Source organism: Neodiprion virginianus, chromosome 7 (assembly GCF_021901495.1).
Source record: "Neodiprion virginianus isolate iyNeoVirg1 chromosome 7, iyNeoVirg1.1, whole genome shotgun sequence".
Classification (NCBI taxonomy): Eukaryota; Metazoa; Arthropoda; class Insecta; order Hymenoptera; family Diprionidae; genus Neodiprion; species Neodiprion virginianus.
The window spans coordinates 4,453,770-4,481,654 of record NC_060883.1 but is presented as its reverse complement, the minus strand read 5'-3'; the positions used below and the strand labels follow the sequence as shown (position 1 = coordinate 4,481,654).

The window sequence follows — 27,885 nt, the reverse complement described above, 5'->3', positions numbered from 1 at the left end:
TGAAGCCTGAATAAAGTATCTGATCTCGGAATGATCGAAGGTGTTGAATCGTTCACCTTCGTAATCATATGCAGCTGTAAATTTTTCAGGATGTTAAATTGTAGAGTAACTGATAACGAAAATCGAATCCTAATATTACATTTGAATTATAATTTTCTTAGGTCATTATATTTTGGACTTGTTCCAAAATACCAGCTCAACATGAAACCGATCACTAAGGCTTCGGAATCGTAATGAAAATAATAAGCATCACGCCTCCACAATTCTATGTGCTGAATAATAATTGAGTGATGATGATATGTAACCACCAACCATGCGCGTTGCCGATTTCCGTTTCCAATTAGCCAATTCCCTCGTAAGCTACGCCTGTGGATCCCTGGCATCCTGTTTCGTACCGGGGTGGGGGTACAGTTGTGTTAGATATTGCGATAAAATAACAACATCTCAGTTCGCACCTTATTTCTTTTTTTCTCCCCCCCGTTCATGTTAATTACTTAGGATGTAACTAGTGTACATAAATGTGTAAGGTGTATATTTTAAAATGACGTCAATATGGAGGAAAGTCAAGGATCTGCAGGGAATTGGTACTGTTTCAATTCTTATTCACCTTAATTTATCATACATATAGAAAATGACTGTTTAGCCTGTACTTTGCTGGGAAAAGCTTTCGTATCCTGGGAGGTGCCCAGTACGATGGAATGAATGAATGAATTTTTATTCGCATATTTAGCCTCGCGCATGAGTCAAAACGTGTTTCTTTTGTTTTTAAAAAATTTTCTTTTGTTCATTATTAATCTTAACGAACTCGCACGTATTTATTGAAATTCTATCGGCCGTCCTATGGACGTGGAACTACATTTCGTCTGTCATCTGATTATGAAACTTTACTACAATCAGTTTCCCCACTTGAGGTTTTTATCGTTTATACAACGTCGCAAATTTCGACCAACGTCGACATTAGACTAATTCATATTGATAATGCTCGCCTTTATTCGTCTGTCAACACGTGCAATGCTTGTTTATAAAAAAAATATTATGAATAATAATAACTTACACCTAAGTAAACATCTGTGTACTTTGCGTATTCATAAGCGGAATTGTACTTTAGTACCTAATTATTAATATTTACCAATCGCACTAATAATAAATTGCATTCCGCGTCCTTTTCATCGGACCCCTTAAACAAAATAGATGACGGACGAATCGAATCAAATTTTCACTTAACGAATGCACCTTGAGCGATTTATCTCAATGCACTCATTGTCGATCCTAAGATTCTAAAGACTGAAATTTCTCTCTGCGTTAAGATTAATATTTTCTCAACTTACTCACATATGTGTGTACAAATTTTGTACAAAAAAATGAAATTTCAGTACCCGTTGATTCGTTGAGCATTTATTGATCAAAATCATCAAACTTGCGTTCTTTTAAAATTTTTCAAGTCACGTCGCTTGAATCTTTTATTGAGTGAATGCAGATGATTGATTTCTCAAGTTTGAATTTTTATGAATTAGGAAATGCTTGTCAATACTTTCGATTCTCTGTTTTACGACTGTTCACAAATAATTTTAACCGATAGACAAAATTCATCATATTTACTCATTTTAAGTTATTACAGAGCACCAGAAATTCTTTCCTACAAAGTTTTTAATTACTCGATCTAAATATTAAATATAATGTTCAACATGATGGTATGATAATTACTATATACTTGTAGCTATCCATAATTTTGATGAAGATGGACCGTACCGGTTGCGGCTGACGGTTGGCGAAGTAGTTCAAATGTTACAAGAGTGTGACGAATGGTTTTACGGCTGTAGTAAATACAAAGGAAATAGCGGAATCTTTCCAAAGTCCTATGTGCACACATCAAAAATATCTAGCAGCACGGAGGCACTCACGCACGAAATTACCAGCGTACTTCGCGAATGGGGACATCACTGGAAGCATCTATACGTCGTTAGTATTGAACAGCCGTATAGTAATGTGGAATTTCGCAAACTGCATTAATTTTATATAAAGACAAGGAATATTTCTATTAATACTTGACGATAATTCTTCTATATCTATTTCCAGACACACTCGCCGCACTTTCGTACAATACAAGAGCAGATTCTTGAATTGATTGGATACAGAAGTAAAATCCTGAGCGCCACTTTAACTGTAGACGAGTTAAAAGACATGAAGAGGTTGGCAACTGCAAAAATAGACACAGGAAACCAGCTGCTGGGCTTGGATATGGTCGTTCGTGACGAACATGGAAACGTTTTAAATCCGGAACAGACCAGCACTATCCAACTTTATTACCACCATGAAACGGCCACTGAAAGAATAAGAAAGGCGACAATAAGTCTGAAAAAGAAACCAGTGAAGTCTCAGTTGCCTGTGTACTCGCACATATTTTTTGTAAGCGTTAGAAATTTTGTCTGCAAAATGGCAGAGGATGTAGAACTACTCTTGACGCTTTACGACGGCAAGGACATGAAGGCGATAACAGAAAATTACGTGGTTTGTTGGAGCCGTGAAGGATTGGCACGAGATATCGATCAATTGCACAATCTAAGAGTGCTTTTCACCGATCTAGGATCTCGTGATTTGTCAAGAGAAAAGGTTTACCTGGTTTGCTATGCTGTTCGCGTGGGAAGTATGTATGCCAAGGAAATAGATCATCGAAGATCCAGCATATTACAGCAAAATCAAAAGCAAAGGAGCTCTGAAAACATGAGACGGCCTTTCGGCGTTGCCGCAATGGATGTTACTTTATTCATTGCTGGAAAGCTAGAAGGCGATGTGGAAACGCATCACTTCATCCCCTTCTTGCAGTAAGTTAATGTTATTCCTCTGCAAATGGGACGCCTCGAGTTTCTCACATACCTGCCATTTAATAATGCAGGCAACTAAATCACACATTCATACAACCTGAATTCTGTCGATTGTATTCTGTTTCCCAAAGATAAGAAAGTTTTGTTGGCTTCTTCTTGTTTGGTTTCAGATGCTGTGAGAAAGAGAGTCTAGATGGTACATTACGAAAAATCCTTGGGCAGAAAGATACGAACAGTCAGAAGGGCAACGGCAACAGCTCAAATGCTGTAGGCGGTCAGGGCCTTTGGGTTAGCATAAAACTTTTGAGAGGTGACACTAAGCAGGTACGCAAACTTTTACGCATAGAGGGATCGTTTTGTAATTTATAATATCGGCAGAAACATTAAAATATCAAAAACAATGTAAAACCTACTTGTAAAGTCTTGAGAATCTAGCGACGATGTACCATAATGTCATTATGTTTGCCAATTATTACAGGTGCGTGAAGAAAATCCACACTTGGTACTTGGAAACGTGGCAATTGCTCGTAAAATGGGATTTCCAGAAGTTATTTTGCCGGGTGACGTCAGGAATGATTTATATCTTACTTTGAATTCAGGCGAATTCAGTAAAGGATCCAAATCTACTGACAAAAATGTGGAAGTAACGGTTAGTGTGGAGAAGTTTTTTTGTGGAAAAAAGTTCAGATTAACAATTTACAAAATTTTGGCAAAAGACAAGATACTTAAAACTTCCTATTTCTTTAGATAAAAGTCTGTAACGAACGAGGTGTAGCCATACCTGGTGTGATGACTTTGGGAGGAGGAGCCCCACCCATTGACGAGTATCGTAGCGTAATCTACTATCACGAAGACAAGCCAAAGTGGTTTGAAACGTTTAAAATCGCTGTACCCATAGATGAATTCAGACACGCTCACTTAAAGTTTACCTTCAAACATCGTAGTTCGAACGAAGCAAAAGACAGGTCAGAAAAGCCGTTTGCTCTGAGTTATGTAAAACTGATGCAGCGCAACGGCACTACTCTGCAAGACATTAAGCATGAGCTACTAGTCTATAAATTGGACCATAAAAAGTATGAAGAAACGGATGCGACTTATCTGAAATTACCATCGACGCAGGGAGAATTGGTAAGAACTAGATGATTCTAAACGTGACGAAAATTACCTCTATCGATGAGTAAATGTTGAAAAATCAATCCTCATGTCCATATAATCACCAGGAAGAATTGAATGCCGAAAAGAAGCTGACGCAAGGGCCGTTCACCCTTAGTTCAAAGGATAACTTCTCAATCTCAACCAATGTTTGTTCCACTAAACTAACGCAAAATGTCGATCTACTTGGTTTACTAAAGTGGGCATCGCGGCAGACAGACTTGAAAGAGTCTCTTACCGCTTTGATGAAAGTTGATGGTGAAGAAGTTGTAAAGTTCTTACAGGTAGCATTTTATAACATTTGTATAATTCTGCTACTCCTTCTGAATTCCAGTTTTTCTGGCATTTACCGAACTTGAACTGTGCCTGAATCTGCCACGTTCGTACCATCTTCGCATTATTATTTTGCCATGTAAAATTACACGAGCATGTGAAAAAATACTCCAAAATGGATCACTCTGCTCCGTTTCATTAATATTTCTTCAAACAGCGTAATTTTAATGAAAATACATTCGTTATCTTAACGATTGACTGATATTTGGATGGCCAACAGAAATAGCGTATTCAAAGATAAACAAGGAAAATATTGATATGTCTTTCTTGTATCAAAGTATTTGAGTATTTAGGTGCTTGTGCACTCAAATATTTCTCATTAGAATGACCTCATTCATTCAATTCCTGAGTTACGTTTTTCCTCTCGGTAAACTGTTGATCAATGATGAATTCGTGAATGAATCAATTTTGCCTATTTACGTCATCAAGTAGGAGAATTGATCTTTGAAACTTACACACATACGTGGCACATGATACACGTGATGACTCATGCGTCATCTCATGTTAGAAATTTGAATAAATTTTAAAACAACACAACATTAAAACAACAACAGTAATCTTCTACTTGCAGGATGTTTTAGATGCGCTGTTTAATATTTTAATGAGGAATTCGGACAGTGATGAGTACGACGACATGGTTTTTGGATGCCTGTTGTACATCATTGGGCTGGTTTCGGACAGAAAGTACCAGCACTTTCAACCAGTCCTTGACTTGTATATCTCTGAAAATTTCTCAGCAACTTTAGCTTACAAAAAGTTAATCACAGTATTGCGCAAGCGCATAGATAGTGCGACTAATAATGATGGTCAAGAACGAGATTTATTGCTTAAAACTATGAAAAGCTTGCAATACTGTTTAAGATTTGTTGTTAAATCACGACTTTTATTTGCTGAGTGAGTATCAGTATAATTTGTGTAATTTAAATTTCCAAAAAACACTAATCCAGAAGGAACTATAAGGAATTCTAGTTTCCTGTGACATTAAGAGCCGGCCTTTAATAAGAATTCATTGTATTTTTTGTTTTGTTTGATACTTAGTTTTCGTTCGCACGTAACGATAGTGCTGCTCACGATCAGCCGCATCTCGTTACCATGTAAATATAGTTTGACGATACACGAATGAGTTTTTATGTTCAGAGCTAAACGGTGCAAAAGATTGACACTCGCGATTTGAAATGTTGTTATAATCAAATTACTTTTTTGAAGAATGCAAGAAGTTTTCATACTAATAAAAATATATCTCACCTTTTCACTCAAAGGTTGAATCAAGACGAAGAAGAATTTTCTCAGTCATTGACGGAACTATTAAAATCAATAATCGATTTGATGAGTCACGAAACTGATGGAACACTCTTGGTCCAGGGTGCTTGTCTAAAGTATTTACCAACCACGATACCACACATTCTCCAAGTTTACAATAAAAAGCAGCTCAGCAATATATTGACTGATCTATTAGTCACCCTGCCACCCGGTAGACTGACGAAACAAAAAATGATGACGGTGAACGACATAGTTCACAGTCCGCTATTCTTGAGTCCTGAATGCAGAGCGATACTCCTGCCCACTATTACAATATTGGTCAGAAGTCTCTTAGAAGCGAAAGAAGAGGTAAGATTTTGCGAATTTAACCGTCATCGTATCGAACCACTCGTCTATTAGCACTGCCATGAAAATATATGATCCGAGCAAATAATTATTAATGGATTGTGAAAAATATATATCACTTGACGATAATATAACTGTCAATTTCTGCCATCGTACAATCACGTCAAATACACAAGGTGCAACTGAAATTGATAAAAATTATGTCTTGTACAAACATTCGGCATTCTAGCTCAACTCAAATAGCTTCGCTGATTGTGTATTAAGGAATGAGATAAATTTAATGTATCAATTGCAGAGTTGAGCTAGATCGCTCAATGTATAAAAATACGAATTCCATGTACCCTTGTCACAAATTTTTCATTTTCACATAGCTTATTTAATTAGTTACATGCATTTTGTAATCATTATATTGTAATCATTTAATGTGCTTGCCCTGCAGCCTGACACCCTTTCGCCACGCAGCTCTCTATGATATCTTCTACTGCCATGCTCGTCTATTCTATTGTACCACAATTGTATCTACAATATCTGTCTTAATACCGATTAACATTCATCATTATTCACCTCTGTTGTTAAAAGTGATCTTGTTGGTTAACAGTTACGAAATCACTACCATACCAGCATGTACCCAAGGTGGAGGTCTTGTGTGAATAACTTCCATCAGAGTACGCAGCATGATTTGTGGCACTTTCTTAATTCTTCAAGTATGTTGTCGTTCTCAATACATTGTTCAAACCATTCCTATGGCATGACTCTATTCGGATAGATGTATCCGTAATTAAATCCTTTTGAGTGAATAATTATTATTAGAAACGCGACTAATTTATTTATTATTACTGGTATTATCCACTGTCGAGTATCGACTAACACAGGGTTGTTTTATTTTCTGTGTTCGGTTTGGGTTTGGTTATTGGCGTGTAAAGGGACTGTCAGGCACGCCTGGAAAGAGCGTGGCGAAGGTAGCCAGGCTGCTCGGCGAGAACAGACATCGACTCAACCAGCACCGTGGCTACTCGGAAGAGGTAATTTATGAAGTACATGAGTGGCTCAGCTTGGAAACAAAAAAAAAATGCACTATTATTCGACGATGCAATATGTGCGGAATAATAGCATCACGTTCCTTTTTACACATATCAAAACTTGTGTGAGAAGAATGAACGTGCTTGAATTTTGTAATATCGGAAATAACGTTGATTTTGTACAGAAATTCAACTCACTGTTTAACTTCGAGTTACTTGAGCATCCACCTTCTAAGTACAATGAAAATTCTTTTCGTCACGATCCGAGTAAACAGATGCATGTGAGGTACAGATTTCGGTGATTTCAGGTGGAATTGTGCGTTAAGATCTTATCTGACATTCTCGAGTTGACATTTAGAAGCGACGTAGGCTCGACAGTCTCCGATGTGAAAGAAATAATGTTGACGGCGTTGAGAACTGTCATTCAAACGGTCATTTCAATGGACAGAGAAAATCCTCTCGTGGGAAATTTGGTATCCGTGATGCTGGCCATTTTCAGGTAGATCTGCTTTTAGCTAGTTCCGTCTAATTAGCATTTGAAATGGGAAATGCTCTGATTCAGTTTCACGTATTTTAGATATTTAAATTGCTGTTTCATTATATTTTCGTAAGTCTTCATCGAAGATGCAAAAGTATTATTGCAAATTTATCATTTTATTCTTGTTTACAGACAAATGACCGAACATCACTACGACATTTACATCAATCAATTTGGGACTCCGATCGATCTTCTGGATTTTCTCATGGAGATTTTACTGGTGTTCAAAGATCTTGTATCGAAAAGTGTATTTCCTAGCGACTGGTCCGAAATGATTATGCTTCAGAATAGTATAATTCTGAAATCATTGCGATTTTTTTCGAAAACAATAAGAGATTATTTCTTCAAGAACTTTGAGCAACAAGCTTGGTCAAACTTTTTTCACTGTGCGATTGCATTTCTTACGCAACCATCCCTTCAACTGGACACATTCAGTCCGACAAAACGCAATCGTATAGTTGTACGTTACAAAGACATGCGCAGGTATGTATTTATCTAATATTACTACTAAAATCGCTACACTATTTAATTCTGAATGGAACTTGTTCAAATTAAATAATATCAGTAGATGTTTATTTGACCATATGGTTCACTTTTAATTAAGAAAAAGAACCTTCAGAACATTCAACAGCGCTCATCCATTCTGATTACAATTCCATATGATTAATGGATGTTATAATAGATTTGAGACATTTGAATTCTAGATGTTTAACCCTGATGAAAAATGTTTTTCCATTTTCCTAACACAGGGAAACAGCGTTTGAAATTCGCTCGATGTGGTTCAACCTGGGACAACACAAAATCCTATTTATTCCTTCATTGGTTGGAGCAATATTAGAGATGACGTTGATTCCCGAAACGGAATTACGAATAGCTACTATTCCAATATTTTTCGACATGATGCAGTGCGAATTTTACAGTTCCCGAATAACCGAAGGTTACGGAGATACTAAACGTGATCCTGCGCATATAAAAGGAAATTTCTCGCAGTACGAAGACGAGATGATTGCAAAATTAGATATTTTGGTATGTGATATGATATTTCGAAACCAAAAATGCACGAGTCAACTTTTACTTGAATTTCGTATATGCATCTTGTGGAATTTACTAATATCTAATACTAGCGGATTATTATATAGGTAGAAGGTGGTAGAGGTGACGAACAGTTTCGTGTACTTTGGGTACAAAGGATGACCGCTCTCTGCAAAGATCATTCGACAATGCGCGAAATGGGTTTGCGATTTGTTGATATTGTTGCTCGATTGATGGAAAGACTGTTGCAATACAGAGATATCATTCATGCAGAATCTCAGGAACATCGGATGCTTTGTACAGTCAACCTTTTAGACTTTTACTCTGAGATCAATCGGAAGGAAATGTACATCAGGTATGTAAATTTCACTATCCAGATTCCAAAAACTTGTTAAGATACCAAATCTCTCAAATCAATTCTTCTCGAATCCGAAGTCATTCGAAGTTGGAATTGATCCGGTACACCCGTAGTGCACAATTTGGGTGGAACACATTTTGCTTTATGTAGAAGTTAGACTCGGTAATTTTTAACTGACAAATGTTCCAAATAATTTATAATTGTTGGTAAAGAGATTGGTAAAACTTCCCTTAAGGATAAGGTTTAGTTAAAAATTTCCATTCGAGAATCTATGACAATTATGATTAAACTTTATACAAATGTCTAACGAATAGTTTCTGTTTTGTAAATTACTACCAGGTACGTGAATAAACTTTGCGAATTACATTTGGACTGCGACAACTATACAGAAGCTGCGTATTCCCTGAAACTCTACAGTCAGTTACTCGATTGGAGTGACCAACCTCTGCCGCCTTTGTTACGTTCTCAGAGGTAATAAATCACTCTGATTACAAAGAAATTGTGAATCTTATCGCAGAAATTCATTAGTGTTTCAAATATTACAGGTATGATAATCGCCAGACGCATCGAGAATTGAAAGAAGCTCTCTATTACGATATTATTGACTATTTCGACAAAGGTAAAATGTGGGAGTGTGCTCTTGACGTCTGTAAAGAATTGGCAAAACAATACGAGGAAGAAACATTTGACTATTCCCAAATGTCAGTGTTATTGAAGAGAATGGCAAGCTTCTACGATTCCATTGTAAAACAGCTCAGACCGGAGCCGGAATACTTCAGAGTAGCTTATTATGGACGCGGTCATCCTCCATTTTTACAAAACAAGGTGATAATTGAATCATTTTTACCAATTCTAAAGTTTGAATCTTCAATGCACAAGAATCTCACTTCATCATTACCTAATTAATATTTATTTCAAGGTGTTTGTCTACCGTGGCAAGGAGTACGAACGGCTCAGCGATTTTTGTAGTAGAATTTTGAATCAACTGCCCAATGCCGAGCAAATGAACAAATTATCACCACCCGGCGACGACATACTCGAATCAGCTAGTCAATACGTTCAGATAAACAAAGTTGAACCTCTAATGAGTGAAAAAAAGCATCGTTTGAGTGGAAAACCAGTAACGGCTGAAGCGGTTCTTAGGTAAATCAAAGACTGACTTACCCTAACGATTATTGAATTAGATAAACTTGTAGAAATATTTATTCAATTTGAGTTTGTACTCAAATCTTCATGGCCATCCATGCACGCGACTCGATCTTATAAATAATTCATTCTGATCATTAGGCATCATCGAGTAAACAATGTTCAGCGGTTTCGATTCTCAAGACCAGCTCCGAGAAGAAATTCTACAATAACATCTTCGTCAACACCGTCAGAAAAAGATGCCAAAGATAAGGATAGCGGGAATAACGCTAACGAATTTGCCTCTTTGTGGCTCGAGAGGACAGTCCTAGTGACGAGCTATCCTCTGCCAGGAATATTACGATGGTTTCCAGTAACTTCGAGTAAAACATACCTTGTCAGTCCGTTGCAGAACGCTATTGAAACAATGGAAGCGACAAACAAGGATCTGAGGGACCTCATTATTCAATATAGGTACGCTACTCGTATTTGTTTGATAGCAAATTTGGAAACTACTTAGTTCCGTTTGTCAGTTCAGGTCTGACACAATTTAATAGTCGATACTTCAGAATTTCCTTAATGATATTTACAGAGCCGACAGTACCTTAACTCTGAATCCCCTAAGCATGAAACTAAATGGAGTACTAGATCCAGCGGTGATGGGAGGTGTCGACAACTACGAGAAGGCTTTTCTTAATCCCGAATACAGGGATTCCCATGCCGATCATAGTTCGGAACTATTGAAACTCGAGAGTCTTATAGCCGAGCAAATTCCCTTACTTGGCATAGGTCTGGAATTACACAAGGCCAGAGCACCAACTGAACTGGGACCTTTCCACCAGAAATTAGACCAGTGTTTTTCAGCTATGCGCGCCCACGTTGAGGGAAAATATGGAAAGAGAGTAAGTTGAATTCATGGCTAACGGTGGGAGAGCAGATTATCAGGCATCCGTAACATGCATCTATTGTAATTCTATTCTTCACCTGAGAGTAATGAATAATGGATTCATTGTTGATTTATAAACCGTTATGAATGATCTAAGAAACGCCATTTCCCATTTACCCGATGTGTGTATTGATCGAAGAGTTTTTATTTTAGTGAGCTGCAATATATTCTTCTTGAGAACTTTTTTTTAATAACAATTCATCCGTTTCTTTATACAGACATGTGATCTCCAAATTGAGACTATGACTCAGTCGGTAACAATGAGAAGACACCAAACTTTGAAAGGAGAAAATCATCGACTATCCGAAGCAAGTGTTATCAGCAACGAGTGAGTTTCGAAGCATATTTTCAAATCCATTCACTAGCTTACAATTTTTTTTGTTTACTCTGGACCTCAATGTTATCACTGACCAATGGTTTATGGGTTATCCACTAATCTCACTGCTACAAATGTTATTATATATCCTTTTTATCAAGGTATTTTTCATCAGATCCTTCATACACCGCAGATAGTTTTACGACTACTGGACAAGAATTTTTGCTTGCAATGATAGAGTTAAAAAAAAGTTTGAAAACCGTTCAAATACATTGTCGTTTAGTGATACAGTACATTCTCAATGAGTTTTTTCAAACTCAGGTCTTTAAGAGGAAATTTCAAGAAACAGAGAATTAACAAATACTTATCAATATTGTTTTTCGCTTAGTATTTGGCAGCGAGTTTCTCAATCAACTTGGCTTTAGGATATGTGAACATGCATATCGAGAGGCAGTTGTCTAGATTAAAAATTTATAATACTTGCGGAGAGTGTACTGTGAACGTTTACCTGAATGAGATTTGTTACTAGACTATTAGATAATAGATGTTTATATCCTTGTCATAAAAAACCTTTTGTAATTTAGTGGCGGAACTCGCTCCAGAGTATGTTCACTTACGAAATCACAAGTTCCAACACTCAAGTCATTCACATCGTTCAATTTTAACAACAGTTCACCAAACTCTGGTACCACGAACGTCAGTCTAACAAGGTAAAATCCTTTAACAATATAAAATTTGCCAATTTCACTGTCAGGAAAATTTTTTTAGAAGAGTAATCAACGAACATAATTCGTATCCTTCAACCTATTTGCAATCATCAACAAGCATCACAAAATTAGTTTCGGTTGAATATTTCTACAAGCAAATCAATGGTTTAAACTTATTCTAAATTTTCAATTTTTTCCTGACATCTGGAATGTTGAATATATTGTTAAATATCATAATACGTTTACATGAATTAATGCTTTACAACTTGAAACTAACCACTCGAAGGTTCATTACTACAAAGTAAAATCAATTGGGTGAAATCTGGTTGCAGGAATGTTGCTGAAGGTCCAGATAAAATCACGCACAACGTTCTCCTTTCCTTCCTCCGTACCTAACTTAATATTTTTAAGTGCATTTTCAGTTTTCGTCTATCCCACAACATCAATTTACCATTAATCAACAATACTTTCTTTCTGTATACTGCAATCAAACGTGGGAACACATTTTTTCGTAATAATAGATTCAATATCTTTGGGTAAAGAAGTTTCGGGCATGACGGTTTTTTTGTACTTTAATCAAATCTAAACAATTGCAACTACTGCATTCTTATACTATTCCAAAAGCTGATATTTATATTTCATAAGAGAAATTTCCGCTGCTCAATTATTGTTATATAATACTTGCTCAGTTGAAAAATGAATATGTGTTGTTATATATGTGTATATATATGCACAAGCGTGAATGCTTCGAGAGACAATAAAATTATTTGCCATTTTGCGCAAGTAAATTATCGGACTGAATAATTGTTTTAGAATTTTAAAGAATTTTAAACAAATTAACCTAAATTGGTATTCACGTCATTCTAATGTCACCAATATTCGTCTGAGATTGTGTTACATCTATTTTCATATTATCAAACATATAATTTATAATACCTTTTCCTCTTCTTTTTGTCTGTTTTATGTATTCGGCATTTCGCATTACTGGCAATCAGTTACCATTATTCCATTATGTTTAAATGTCTATAAAACATTATTTTTACCTGTTTTCCTAAAACAGAGCTCAGTGCCTCGACTAAGACGCTTTACGGTAAATAATAACATATTGCATGCAGCTAATTGATGGCATAAATCCATATTAACATTTTGATTAACAATTTAGAAGCACATACTGGGTAAAATCTTGTCTATTCGTTCTTTTCTCTCTTGTACTCCGCAATGAAATTCTGATTATGGAATTTGAGACTTAAGTTTGGCAACCACTAGGTGATCTAAATGTAAAACACGTGATTAAATGAAACGGTCGTTTGAAATTAAATATTGATTCAAATGATAAGAGCTCTATGCAAATTTGATAACGAACCTCATTTAGATGTGTTTTTATCGTTTCTGCTTTTGCTAAGATCATCATGTATTCTAGCGTATTAAATTCAGACTGCCTGCCATGCGACTTGAAAAGAATCAATCGGACAAAGACTTTCGATTTTACAGACCCGAATGCATGTAACAAGTTAATGCTGATGTTGGAAATTTAATTGACGCACTACTGAATATTTTTTCAATCTTATATTTGACGAGTAATTCCATTGTTTGAAAATTCACAGAAATACCTCAATTCGTTCCAACATCTTATCCTCGGCATCGCTCAAAGCATTGGCTAATTCAAATTCTGGATTAAGCAAGAAAAAAGATACGAAACGAAGAAGTTCCCGCAAGAGTGATTCGGCCGTCTCGCACAAGACCGATCAACCAACCAGTCAATGGTATACGATGCCTGATCTAGCTCAGACGCCTCCAACGAGTCTGCCTTCCTCCAATTCACAATCAACTATAACAACTGTTTTTGAGCTGAGGCAAGAGGTGAGTTCCAAGTATTCTTTACATATGGAATAAAGCGATAATTGGCAAATATATAAGCCAGGCTTGGCGTAACAAGGCTTGTAAAATTGGATGTAATTAAGTAATATACATGAATAAGATTTGTCAGAAAATTACTTGAATTCCTTCAGTTGAACAAGTTACTTTGATCGATACTGTGAAATATGAATTTTTTAACAATTGAACTCTAAATGGACAATTTAATTAACAGAACTGAAAGAGTCGTCGTGGAGTTTAAATTCACAAACTCTACTGCAAAAGGTAAACAATTTTACAGGACCAATCCTCAAGAAGTCTGGAGATAGATGTTTCAACAAAATTATTGTTAGTGGTTCATAAAAACTTGCTATTATCAGAAGGTATTCTTCCATGTATTCTGAAGACGCAGCAAGTCGATGAATCATTGTGGTGTTTAATTTTCAGTCGACATTAGACTAATATTGGATCTGCACGTATTACAGCTGACACCCAAACGACCGCTAAGATCTGAGGTAGAAAAAGAACGCAGAATGAGTAACCGCTGGTCTGGCCAGTCCCATCAGTATCTAAGAAACACCGGCAACGGATTGGATCCTAGCGGATTAGGCAAAGGCAACAGAGACAGTGTGGGAACTACGGACAGTACAGCTTCTGAGGACGATCCTCCACCACCGTTACCAATAAAAACACGCGAGGCTGATTATTGCAATTTACCCGACGACACGCTTATACGCAATAACAAATCCGAAATCACAAGCAATTCCAATCGGCAAAATAGTCAGAGAATTAGATGCAAACCTCCTGCACCTCCGGAACCAATTGTTAATCAATCGACTCCGCCCACTCCGCCACCTAAACCTAAACGGCCTGCGCACAGTATCCAAACAGTTGTGCTTTCGATGATGAGCACAGACATCAGCACCACCGACGATTCGTCAACCGCGTGACAGCGGTATGACTAAAGATGCTTAACGCTTTCAAATCTTGAATCCCTCTGGCATTCCTTAATTTAATTATGAATTTAGTTTGAAGGAAATTAGTTATACATTAGTAAAAGGTACCGTTGTAGCGTATCAAGATGGAAAGAGTTGAGAATAATTTAGCGTACTCGTCAAGCGGTTACCATTTCATCATCATACCAAAGAGATCGCGAATAATTTTAGAATTATTTAACTGTTCCAAACTGACCTGATCTATCGATAATAAATCACGTATTCCCTAGCTTATAACATAGATGCATAAACATATACATTTACATATATATATAAATATATGCATAAATACTATAAGTTACTACACAAATAGCATTTAAAATAAGAAATTTAACTACTAGTCCATAAATTATGCATATAAATGTTGAATAACCAAAATTTTATCACCATATACACATAGGTATACATAGATATATGTTTATATACATATATACATGCATATATATACAATTTTTAATAATAACACGCAAAAATAAGATATCACAAACAAGAATAGTGCCATTTTATTTTTTTAAGCTCAATGTAATGTATTTATGTAAACTATCAGTTAGGGACCAACCAATTAGTATTTTTATCACTTTTAACACTTTTATATCGAAGTCAGTCATTTCTCTGTTCACCATTACGCGTCACATTTTATACGTACGTACATACGTCACACACTGTGTTAAAACGAAGGAAAATCATATCAATCTTTATTCATTCGCCGAGTAGAAAATTATCGGATGCCGGCAAAGAAAGAGTTATTGCATTAAATACTTGTTCATATCGCTTTATTATTCGCCAAACGAACAAAAAACAAAAACCGACGCGGGATGACTTAGATTTTAGAATATTCTGTGCCAACCCAATAAAAGTTTGTTAAAACTTGTTCAATCAACGTACTTTGATTTGTTATAAAGAAAAACATTACTTCTTTAGACGCTAACCATGTCGGTAAGAAAATCTTCACAATTAGTAAGACTGTATCGAAGTAGCGAAATGCGAACTTATAAATTAAGAGATTTCTATTATATTTTTATTAGCCTTGTTAGTTCTCGTGCATTATTATTATTATTATTATTATTATTAATAATATGATTTTCGCGATAAACAATAAACTTGACGAATCATTGACATTAATAAAATAAACGGAATTTTTCATTTAATTCAATACCTTTAGCGGATGTCAATCTATCCGATCGAGTCCTATGTTTGAAAGTATTTTATCAGTACGTTAAAACGTCATTATAATTCTTTGGATTTCCAGTTTGGCAAATTTTATACCAATTTGGATCACGTTGCAGGCTCGAAGCGTTTCGACGGTAAAACGAAGCCTGAATTATTTGACGTTTACCCAATTTTGTAGCTTGCACGGGTGGGAAATCTTTAAAACGCCAACCGTAAACCCAGCTGCTACCATAAAGATAGTAATAACGATCTTCCAACATCTTTTCATACCTGAAAAATTTTAAATACCAAATAAACAAGATCAAAGCCAGCTAACAACGGTATTTTTTTTACGAATATTCTGTACTTTCGATATCTGTTACCTCTCGTTGAGATAATTCTTTCTCGCTTCATAACTGGGCATTCCTTTTTCGTATAACAAGTTCGATACGCTGGGCTCTATAGGTCTCATATAATCTAAATTCAATGCACCATCAATGGCGGGTCGCCAGTTCGGAGGTCCAGTAAACTTTTGCTGTTTCTAAGTTGGGAAAAAATTTCAATTCTTTACAGTTTCTAGTCAAGATTTTTACAATAATTTATTCATTAAACATGATGAATAACGCCAGTGAAAATTGATAGCCAGAAAATATAGAACTTTGTCATTCATTTCACTGTTATTAACGGTAGTTCATTTGATATTCAGAAAACCGGTATTAAAATAGATGTCAAAGGCAATTCACCTCGTTACGTTCGGCCTCAAGGCGTTTCCGACGCTTCTCTTCCTGTTCAGCTATTTGAGCCTTAGCTTTGCCGACCAACTTTTGGCTGCCTAAATTATCGATTAACCGTTGTTGGTTCTTCCTGAACCAATTAAGTCTGGATGAATTTTCTGTGTTTATTGCCTCAGTGAATAACAACTGACATCGCGTGTCGCATGCACTTGAATTTTTAACCATCTTTGTGAATTGAATATTATTATAAATATTACTTTTAAAAAATTTCACCAACATCGACGAAACATTACTAAGAAACAAATCACACTCTAATGACTCGAATCTGAATTCATGTCATCGTTTCATTGCATTGTCAGGTAACTCATTGATCGGCTAAATTTAATAAACGAGACACAAAGACTGAATAAAGTTCCCACATTTGCAGAGTAATTATAGTAACGGATAAAAACTGTTCGCAGCTTAAAACAGGTCAATAATATTAACGAAAACAAAGTTCAGCAGTTTACCTAATGTTTAATTAATGTATTTATGTATTTAGTCAAGTAGAATCATGAACCCCTTTTGATCTTTGATTACAATTTCAGTTCTGATATCTACTTTTTTTAAACGAGCTCTTGATAAGATAAAAAAAAAAAAAATACACAATTTATTACTTAAAACTGTCAATTACGGAGTACTAAGATGTAAAATTTGCAGAAAAAAAAACCATTGCATTTACTGCAAAAGATACTGAACGTCAAAAAATGTGGGATCGTTTCCTTATTCGATTGTGCGACTATTTTTTGATTTCATATCATGTCATGTTTGCGATGCTTAGTGAATACTTGAAAAATTATCTTTATAAAGATTACGAAAAAAACCTTTACGAATATTGGTTTGCTATTTTGTCTAATATAGACAAAAACACGTAATAATTTATTTTGAATTAGATACTTCAAAGTTGGAAAATTATCTAATATTGAAAACAAGTGTAGACTTGAGGAGTGAAGAAATAAAAATTAAGAATCGTATACAAATTGCTCCTTCAAAACGCTGTAATATGCGTGCAGTATCTTTTGGCTTTAGCAATACACCAGCGCATTGTTTTCATAATTATTGGAAGTATAAAAAGAAAACATGATGTTTTATTTCTCCTTGAGTCATTCTTTAATACGTATAATATTAAATATTTACATTATTATTACACTCCGCACTTTGCTCTTTTCCACGTTTCGGTGAATGAATGATGCTTGTTTATTATTCTGGTACAATATCAGTTCGTCCTCATTCTTACAGGGTAAAGTATCAGTGGGAGCATGCCTATATTTACATGATAAGTAGAATGAAAATTCGTCACCCATTTCAACATACTCACGGATGTATGTTGTAATGGTCTAATTTGAATTGCAATGAATAACGAGGAATCTATATAGAATGAAAAAATAAATTACCTAATACAAGTTAGTATTTATCATTTACCGTCAAAGATATTATTACTCCTATTACAAAGAAAAAAAAAAAAAAAAGAAACGAAATATGGCTTGATTAAGCGTGAGCTTTCACATGATATTACTCCCTCTTAAAGTCAACATCATATGTGTTTGACTCAGTTATCACAGCCATAGAAAGCAACGTTGGGGAAATTCTTTGTAGTAAAAAAAAAAAAAAAGGCTCTGATTTCCGGGGTCATATTTCGTCCATCACGATATTCACTAAAAAAAAAAAAAAAAAGAATTGTGCATTATCTCTTTTTGTGATTTTCAGTTAAAAACTTGGTAAAGCGTACGTCCTGAATCGACTTAGTATTAACATGATAGTAAATATTAAAATACTGAAATAAACCAAGCTTTCGTTTCAATTAGATGAATCATACAGTATCCGAGCCAGTGAAACCATGTTAAAGATATTATTCTTTGCGAGTACTTTTTCATCGTATCGGAATCTAAGTCTGTTTAAAACGAGCAACGTATAACCAAGTGGGTCAGAATCATACCGTACCCAATCGTAATGTACCACATTCTTCGTCAGTGATGTTTGGTGTTGAAAAAATAATGACCAAAGTCATCCCTAAATAGTTGAAATTGGAAAATTATACCGTAAATTTAATTTCCTTACGTATCTGTGCTGAGAATGGCATTAAAATTAGCTGTCTTGATTCTTTCAGTAAAATCTATTTGCTTAGTTCTGATTACTGCATGCTCCCCATCATAATTGATTTCTTAATCTAAACTTTTTATTGTACAGTTTCTTTCAAGGCTGTATTCCAAATGCAAGGTTGCTGAGAATTATGTATACCGCTACATAAAATAAGACGATGTTACGGAAAAATATAAGCAATATGTATCTGTGGTGAATGCCATTATTTCATAGAATGTAGTTGACTAGTGTAGCTGATGTTAGTTATCGAAATTATTTTATCGACTACCATCATTTGTGATTAACAAGTGGTGAAAATACTTGTGTTTTCTTTCTGACACTTATCGGTACTTACATTTCTTAAACCAAAGGAAAGTGCAGAGTATTCGAGCTCAACGCAATCTGTTCAACAACAAAAATATCTCACCTTTGTATTTGATGCTGTTATGTATGCTTTACGTTTAAAATTCGTCTACTTTTCTTTCTATCAATCTTTCCATTTTTCATATTTGTAACAATTTGCTTTTTATTCCAAACTTCTATAAGAGTATGGGAAAATGAATCAGGTAATAAAATTTTGAAATACGTAAGATTAGAGAAATTCAAAAGATGGTTTTTAATGTTAAATCGATGCTTTTTTCATGCACCACAATCCGCAGTCCTTAAGAATGAGATCGATTAATCTGTTCTAATTTACTAAAGTAACAAAATATACTCTGACCAATAAAAATGATATAATGTAGAGATTGATGGCGCATTAAATTGAACCAGAATACCCTGTACGTAATTTATCGCCGTGTTAACATGGAACGTAACTGTTTGAACGAAAAACAGGATTACGGTTCTTACAAACTGGAAAACAGCCATTAATACCCGATGCATATCGGTAAATTCTACTTATTGTTGTTGAAATTTCTTCATTAGCAAAATCTGTGATCCCTCCTGAAAAATTTGTTTCTTTTTTATTATCGATTTTCTTATGCGCTAATCCAAAGCTTGATGGGAGGATTAGTACTGTACAACAGGAAGAATCTAATACAGTACTGAAATACAGTAGGACATAAATTACCACATTTCCAAAGGAAATAAATGTATACTGTAAGTTAGGCCAGTGTACCTTAAGTATACTTCGTAATTAGGCAATTAAGTTATTTATATTTCTAACATTCACAAAATTTACATCATAATACTGTACAACGAATAGTGTCTAATATTTACAAGAATTAAATAATCAATAATCGTAGTGCCCAAGACCTTTTGAATTTATTCACATGTATCAACGGTATATCAGCGGCTTTCTATGTAAATTGACAATGAGCCTAGATTTTTCAATCGATGTCTCAGATTATCCTCTAATTTCTACATTTCAGTTATTTCGCTCTGTGATAAAAACAAATCTTTTACATGAAGTGTTAAGAAATCACAGAAATACAAACTTTCCCAGCTCGTTGAGAATATTCATTGGAAATTTGTACTATTTATATGCGAGAGGAGTATACGATGAACCTTCTTTCTCTATTAACATTAAGTAGAAATTCAATTACACTATGTCGAGAATTCAATTATTTGATCACAACTGAGCATTTCGAAAACAATTGGTTTCGACCGCATAGAAAATTTTTTATCTAGGGAAAAAAATCGATTATGAAGTTTGAACATGAGATCTTAAAACTAATTTTGCATAATAGTTTAGCAAAAAATTTCCACATTATCATGATTGATGCCCACTGCGGCAACTTTTTATTTACATAAAACTATAAGTCACGTTACATAATTATGACTGATGAAAAAATCTTAGACATCGATGGAAAAATTTTTTTTTATTTAATGTAAAAAGTCGCATTAATACTTCGGTACGCGTATGTAACTGCTGCGGCCGTTTAATTCAATTTACGAAATTTGTGTCAATGAAATCTCATGTTATGTGACACACAAATACATTTTATATCGGAGAAGGGAATTTAAATTTTTTTTACACAAGCACCTCACGCGCAGTCATAAAATGTCTCACATATTCCGTAAATACTGATGCGATGAAGCAAAGAAAAGTCAAGAAGAAAAAAAAAAAAACGAAAAAAAAAATACTTAAGATGATTCTTCTCAGTCGTTATTTCGTTAACAGTGGGTCTCTAACTATTAAATGCACTGTAAACTGAAATAGATTATTCCTGGGTACACGCAATTAGGCTACATTTGCACCAAATTTTATCGAATCATTACATGTATGACATTTGTGCCAAGACTATGTTAAAAGTATCAGAACTAAATGCACTTGGCAAAAGCGGTACGATACGTCTCAGAGCATTGATCATATTGTACAGATTAATAAATACTTTGTTCCAAATGTAGCCTTAAAAAATTTTTTGTTTAAATTTCTGTCACGAACCTCCAGAGCAACTTCAAGCCTTTATTAACGAAGCTTGAATTTTTAGAAACAAATCTAATTACTTTAAAATCTCTCTCCTAATTTCATTTGTCTGGCATTTAACGAGTCGTATTTTAGGTAAATAGGTAATGTGATAAAAAGTGCTCTCCAAAGTCATGCCGATTACTAAGTGGAAAACAGATAGATACCGTTTTGTCGAGCCAGTGACCTGCACTCGACTCTCTGTTTTGCTTTCTATCCTCTGCTTAAACACGTATTGTACATAATACATAATATCGTATCAACAGTTGGAATAACAAAATATCGTTCTAAAATCGATAATAATAAACTCTCGAAATGTATAAAGTCAGCAATTAAACTTTTCCAACGAAAGTTTCAATTTCAACGTGCGATCTGTGGGGGAATACCTAACTTCTAGTCACGTCTAGCAAAACTGGGCCGGGAGATTGATTATTGAAATATACGCTCGCTCCTTGAAAACTGCTGGGCCTTGTAGTCGAACTGTGCGATTGCGTCTGACTCTCCATACTTTCCACTTCGCCGTACAGACTCTGAACATCATCCTGCTTACCATGCAGCACGTACTTGAAAAACTCGTACCTGTAACGTTCATATAAAATTTTAACAAATCAATCACGATTGGTGCGTAACATTGAGACTATTATATAAAATATTCATGTATATTCACGTCTGAGATTCTACCATAGTGTTACCATGTGACTCGAGGAGTGGAAATATAGAAAAAAAATTCTGCATCACAGAAATAACATTTTTTTTCACACTTAGTTGTTTGTATTTAAAATTCATCGATTATTGAATTCAACCTTTGAACTCAAGTAGGACACAAATATCAGAATTTCTTACTCAACGTAACCGCAAGAGACAGTAAATTCATTGAGGAAGCTACTAACAATAACTCTTCTGAGAAATTTAAAACCCCGCTTTCTGGTAAAATCTCAGTAATAGCAACAAAAAAACACAAGACGATCTATTTTCCTCAGACAGGAGAAGTTGTGATTTAAATTTTAGATACGAGGATCTCTGAATGAAAGATGGGATTTATCAGCATGACTTGTAATTACAACAAATTAAAATAGTTGGCGATATCAGGCTCACCGATTGTCACACTTTATTACGACCATTAGTTTTTTTTTTTTTTTCAGTTTTCATGTTATTCCGAGTGGTACTTTAGAAAAAACTTTGAGTACCCATCTCTGACGTAACGAGTATTCAAGATAACAAAAAAAAACTGATTTATCAGTTGAAGATAAGAATATTGTGATTGCTCTAAGAACAGGTAGTCTGTGCGATGATATAGCCAAACGTGTAAAATAATGCGATGGCATAAAGGTGATAATGCCAGTCGATACTTCTTCGGTTGTCTTTGTTTTTTTTTCTCTTCCTTTTTGTAATGTAGTCAGAGGAACTATGCGTATTCAGCGACTCATTGAATATCCAAGCTGTATTACAGTTACATTAAATTCTTGTCACATATGATGAAATTCAGGTGAAAAAAAAAAAAAAAAATGTCATGGCACAACAGAACGCAATGCAGATATAGCTCGGCATTCAAATTTACCTGCCGCAAATAAAAGAGTTAAGCACTGATAAGTATTAAAACAACACCAGATAGCGTCAAATTGTATTAAAATATATCACTTGCCATCGCGGATTGACATTGAAGTCTTATTTCCAGTGTGTAAAAAAAAAGTAAAGCATGTACAATTGAAATTTCAAGATTTTGCACGTTTCCTGATTGACTAGATACACTGACCAGATACCGAATAGATCTGTGTCGCAATGAAACTATTAAGCAGATTGATATGAGTTAATTGCTTTTCGGTATAGTTTATCTCAGATTCAAATATGCTGTTCTTTATTTTTTTCTTTCTTTGCTCCAGAGCATGAAAAAAAATGTGCTCGATATTTGCATTCATGATTTCAGGTCAACGTTCTGTTATTTTACATTGAAAAGACAGAGAGCAATAGATCAAAGTGGACATTTACATACGATGATTTTCATTGCATATATTATCATAATCTGATTCGCTCAACTTTAAGATAAGGTTAAAAAAAAAAATGTAAGACAATTCATAGTTTCGACAACTTAAAGTAACGAGTAGAAAAAACGACAAGTTTTCTTACGTCGACCAACAAATAGCCGTTGCTGGCATTTGATAAAGTACGCGAGCGTTGAGACCCCTGAAGTAGCCTTGGAACCCGCCAAACTTGTAAACTGTTCTGAATGCATCTCGCATTCCTTCAACTTGAGCGCCACCTTGTTGCGTGTTCAATAACGTCTTACATACATCTAACGGCGTCGTAGCTGCAGCTGCGATCGCACCCGCCATAGCACCTGAAGTAAGTTAATTCTTATGAGACGGTGTTTTATATTTTTCTTGAATCGTAGAAATTACGACGCAACATCTCATTACCTGAAATCATATGAGCTCCAGGATTATAGATGTGATCGGGATTTGTCCAAGCTTGTGCATATTCGTAAGCAATGAAGTGAATACTCTGGAAAGGTACGTTCATTGCCAACTGGGTTGTATAACTTCGATAAAAAGCTCCAATTCCCTCAGTTTTATAAACATGCCGTAAGCATTCGATCACGTTTCTATGGGGCGAGTTGTACATTTGAAGTCGCTGTTTTACCACTGTAATGTTATCAGATTTACTGTTATCATTTTTTGAAACTACGACAAGACTTTTCTTCTTCTTCTTCTAATTTCTAGTTAATAATAAAATGTTTGAAAAGAAATTAAATTCTTTATCTTTCATCAGACACATCATTGAATGAAAATTGCAATTGTTAACAACTGAATAAGATGTACAGTACATTGAAGACCCCTCTATACCAATTAAGCGCAAATTTATGCAACAGACAATTGAAAGATTATTATCACGTCAATTTACCTTCTGCCGGATTCATGACTCCGTCGTGAAGAACTGTAGCAACGCAACCCGCGGCTCCGTAAACAAGATGATTGAATTGCGGAGGCAATCGTGGTCCTAGCATGTGATCTTTAAGCCACTCGTAACAGGAAAAATAAAGGGCGTGCGCAGGACCTGCCCCCACGACAACTGCTCCCATGCCTCTGATTGGCCTCAGAAGTCCTTCCTGTTTTACCATTCTGCTCAGAACCGCGCCAACTCCGCCACCTCCACCTGGGCCGGGTGTTAACGCTTGCATTCTTGTCTGAAAGAGGCAGATAATTTTCCAAGAATAGTTAAATTATTTTCGACAAATATACTCGTCTAAATTGTGCACTTATAATATGAACATGTCAATGTCCGCCAAGTGATCGGATTATAAAACAGCAATTTTCTAAGTGTACATGAATCGTGCAACAACAAGTGATGTATGTCGCTTGTGTAGATAAACACTACGATATGCCTCATCTGGAAAATAAACACATCGTCTGCCCTCCGTGTATAGATAGAAAAATATCTTGGTACACAGAAAAATTTGTATGGGGTTAGTAAAGCGATGGAAGTGACACATACTCAGAATGAAGCTTTGTGTATTGAAAAACGATGCCGGGTATTCGTGAGAGCTGAGATTCATACGTATGATAATTGAAGAATAAGAAAACACTCGTCAAGAGACAATCTGTCGAGTTGTATTCCAAGTCGTAGTCCGATAATGTTTATTTTTGCAGTATTGTGAAGATATCGCGCGTTCTATCTGTGAGTTTGATAGAATCCCCCAGCTCTTGTTTTCTTCCATTAGATTTTTTAATGCATGTAACAGCAGCTAACTAAACGATTCTCAAGCAGCTATTTGCTACAAATTTGTGTAATGTGATTCTGATATTTTTCACTTTTACCAATTTATGCATGAACGAGGATTTAAAGGTCACACTCATCATTCGAAAACAACTGTGTATTATTCTGATGAATAATGTATAAGGTAAAGCGGTCCGATTATTATCAATGCGTAATCGGTCTCCAGAGAATAGCGTTCACTTCCACTTGGGTAGTTGTTTTACTGACCGAAAGTTCAGAAAGTTTTCAGACGTTCGGAGACTTCCAAATTTTGAAATAAATCGATACTTGAAACCTCAATTTTCGCTGAGCAGTTGTTGAACCTGAATGATAACCGACATGCATATTATGATATCTAATTCATGAATATCACGATTCAATATGGTGTTTTTAGTGAAATGACGCAGCACGTGTGCTTTACACAAGTTGATGACTGGTTCTTTTCTTGACGTATATAACATGTCAAATGCACTGAAAGGGTCAACTCTTGAAATGGTGTAAATGATTAACCCAAAACTTCGCAGCAACTGCGTCACATTGAAATAACATATTGTAAATTTAATATTCTGTTCTCGAGGAAGCTCCGTTGAGCGCAAGGAAGTTGTTTATAAAGCAAAATTTCTGTTTTTCTCGAAAGTCAGAAATTGCTTAATGTTTGTAAATGACAATTTAAATAAAAGACGTAAATTTCTTATATTAATTGAAAACAGATAGAACATAACCAAAGTAACCCAATAAACGATTGTGAAACACCGCTGGTTACGTTATGACAGATATAAATTACATGTAAAAATTTCAAGTATCAGCCAAAAATTGAATGACAATAACGTCAAACTTAATTGCATAACTTTGATAATACTCCTGATTGAATAACATCCTGTAAAAATACTCTAATCATAGTTTCAGTGCTGAATGGAAAAAAAAAGGACAAAAATAGACTGGATCATGTTGGTTATGTAACACATCAGATAGCGTCAAGCAGAGCCCATTTTGACTAATTGATAGTCGGCAGGGAGTAGAAGGTAGAGGTATCCAAACAATTATAGCGTAGTAAATTCCAAAGCCTGAATCAAGATACTTAGTAAGTGAGATTATGCAACGATCGACCATCTGACAATTGAACTTGACCTAGGTATATTCATTGGACATCTGCATAGGTCGAACAATATATTTGCCAGTAAAAAGAGTGGTGAAACAATTGGTGGATATTAAAGAGTGGGGAGCATCCTTTTGTGTGGTGGGAAAAGAGAAGATAAGATATACCTAGCAGGATTGTATTTCCTATCTCAATCTGCTTATTGTGGCATTGTTTGTTTACCACAGTTATCCAATCTGTTAGAATTGACTGAAATCGAGGCTAGCCAACGTATCCAGTTACAAAGAGGAAGGCTAAGTCCAGTTGAAAATACAATTGCTTCGACACTTCCGTCAACACGAAAGCAGAACACTAACCCATGTGTCATTCTTATGAAAACTATCGATTTTAACGGAAGCACGGAAACCCATGTAACAATTGCTCGAAGACTCTGTGCAAAGATGTGTATAACGCCAAGGTGTCTCTCTTGAATTGGAAATAAGAGTTTATTTATAGAATATACGGAATGCCTGAAGAAGCGAGACAGAGAGAGAGAGAGAAAGGGGGGGTGGAGAGAGAGAGAGAGGACTAGTTGTCTCTCGGCACGACAGTAAATGAGTAAATGTGTAATTATGTAAGAAAACTGCTGCACAATGAGAAACGGAAGGAGATCTCGATAGATCTGGAATAGTTGGTACGTTTTAGACGTAGTTCCTCGATGGTAGAAATAGAAATTAATTTTCTCCCCACTTTGGCCAATTGTCGAATGACCCGATTAGACAGCAGAAAATCAAGAGATGCTCGGTGGCCTTGCAGTGTCACGCCGTATCGAGGATGCGAGACGATAGAAGACCAGATCCAGGAGTCGCCTAGCTGTCTGAATATAGTTAAAAGAAATAAATGAATCGATGGTTGGAGAGGATGTGATAGAGGCCGTATTCGTTTACCTTGACGCTGTCCAACGGGTACATTACGCAATGCTCCATAATGCCGGCGAGGGCACCCGCTGTCATGTGGACGGCGACGGAACCCGTTGGCAGGCTTTCGTATTCGTCGACATTCATTATTCACCGGCGACGAATGGTTAGGGGTTGAATAACGAGAAACGGTCGGTCCTCGAATCGCGCTGCTCGACGGTTTGGTAACGGTGTAAGAAGAGCAAGCAGCAGCGGCAACGTCAGAGTCAGAGGAAGAGAAATCACTCGGTATTTGCAGTCACTGCACTTACGCTCAACGATCACACTTTATTGGCGAATATCCGAGGAGCTTGATAGCCTCATCACTTCCCCTATCGCCGATAATTTCGACTTGCTCGGTTTTAAAGCGAGCTCGGCCTCCTCCGCACATGCACCATGCGGCCGCTCGCGTAGTCGTGTAGAAATGAGACGGTTAGTTGTGGTTGTGAAAACCAGACGGTCTCTTTCCACGGAGAAGCCCCGAGTCCCCCACCTCGGTACGGTTTAATCGCTGTATTTTATGCTAGTTGAAAAATGACGCGGACGGGTTAGGATCGCAACGGTCAATTAACATTGAATTAAACATATTCGAACCCTCGGATACTGTGACCTTTTCGCATTTCATTAAGATAACTGCGTTCCTATAGCTGCATACTATGTTAGCTAGGTTAGAATTTCTCCGTGAATACGCGCATGCGCAGAGTTCATTTTCGAGCATAACGCTCTACCGCCATTACGTAGCCAATGACACCACGTGGTCGGTGTCGGGGACGGGTTGGCAAATTGTGTAGAATGAAGTTATCCGCATATCACAGATATGGTTACGATCGTTCGATGAAAAAAATTATTAAACATATGTTAATGAAGTGAACCTTGTCGAATAATTCTGTTCAA

At 35.8% G+C, this 27,885-nt stretch overlaps 3 protein-coding genes across 10 annotated transcripts; 1 reads left to right on the top strand and 2 right to left on the bottom strand.

Annotated features, from left to right (window-relative positions):
• Positions 1-420: 420 nt before the first annotated feature.
• LOC124309361 (dedicator of cytokinesis protein 1) lies at positions 421-18,176 on the top strand. 7 transcript variants are annotated; one of them, XM_046772956.1, is made up of 23 exons: positions 421-584; positions 1,718-1,959; positions 2,077-2,822; positions 2,996-3,146; positions 3,301-3,471; positions 3,570-3,950; positions 4,043-4,258; positions 4,879-5,201; positions 5,567-5,915; positions 6,836-6,934; positions 7,240-7,430; positions 7,602-7,952; positions 8,219-8,495; positions 8,609-8,856; positions 9,199-9,330; positions 9,405-9,684; positions 9,779-10,002; positions 10,147-10,458; positions 10,577-10,886; positions 11,149-11,258; positions 11,831-11,956; positions 13,558-13,813; positions 14,293-18,176. In XM_046772956.1, the coding sequence occupies exons 1-23, from the start codon at positions 542-544 to the stop codon at positions 14,755-14,757; spliced, it is 6,003 nt and encodes a 2,000-aa protein (XP_046628912.1). In that variant the 5' UTR covers positions 421-541; the 3' UTR covers positions 14,758-18,176. The 7 variants fall into 7 exon arrangements, with proteins under 7 accessions (XP_046628912.1, XP_046628911.1, XP_046628916.1 ...); XM_046772955.1 differs by having other exon boundaries at positions 2,993-3,146; XM_046772960.1 differs by lacking the exon at positions 14,293-18,176 and adding an exon at positions 13,014-13,043 and having other exon boundaries at positions 2,993-3,146; positions 13,558-13,693.
• LOC124309364 (protein ATP6V1FNB-like) lies at positions 15,324-16,964 on the bottom strand. The gene is made up of 3 exons (XM_046772966.1): positions 16,695-16,964; positions 16,335-16,492; positions 15,324-16,242 (listed from the first exon to the last, which is right to left on the bottom strand). The coding sequence occupies exons 1-3, from the start codon at positions 16,962-16,964 to the stop codon at positions 16,011-16,013; spliced, it is 660 nt and encodes a 219-aa protein (XP_046628922.1). The 3' UTR covers positions 15,324-16,010.
• On the bottom strand, positions 17,300-27,880 carry LOC124309363 (mitoferrin-1). 2 transcript variants are annotated; one of them, XM_046772965.1, is made up of 6 exons: positions 26,983-27,123; positions 26,734-26,912; positions 24,109-24,391; positions 23,625-23,849; positions 23,335-23,545; positions 17,300-21,789 (listed from the first exon to the last, which is right to left on the bottom strand). In XM_046772965.1, the coding sequence occupies exons 3-6, from the start codon at positions 24,383-24,385 to the stop codon at positions 21,597-21,599; spliced, it is 906 nt and encodes a 301-aa protein (XP_046628921.1). In that variant the 5' UTR covers positions 24,386-24,391; positions 26,734-26,912; positions 26,983-27,123; the 3' UTR covers positions 17,300-21,596. The 2 variants fall into 2 exon arrangements, with proteins under 2 accessions (XP_046628921.1, XP_046628920.1); XM_046772964.1 differs by lacking the exon at positions 26,734-26,912 and having other exon boundaries at positions 26,983-27,880.
• Between the last annotated feature and the right edge of the window lie 5 nt (positions 27,881-27,885).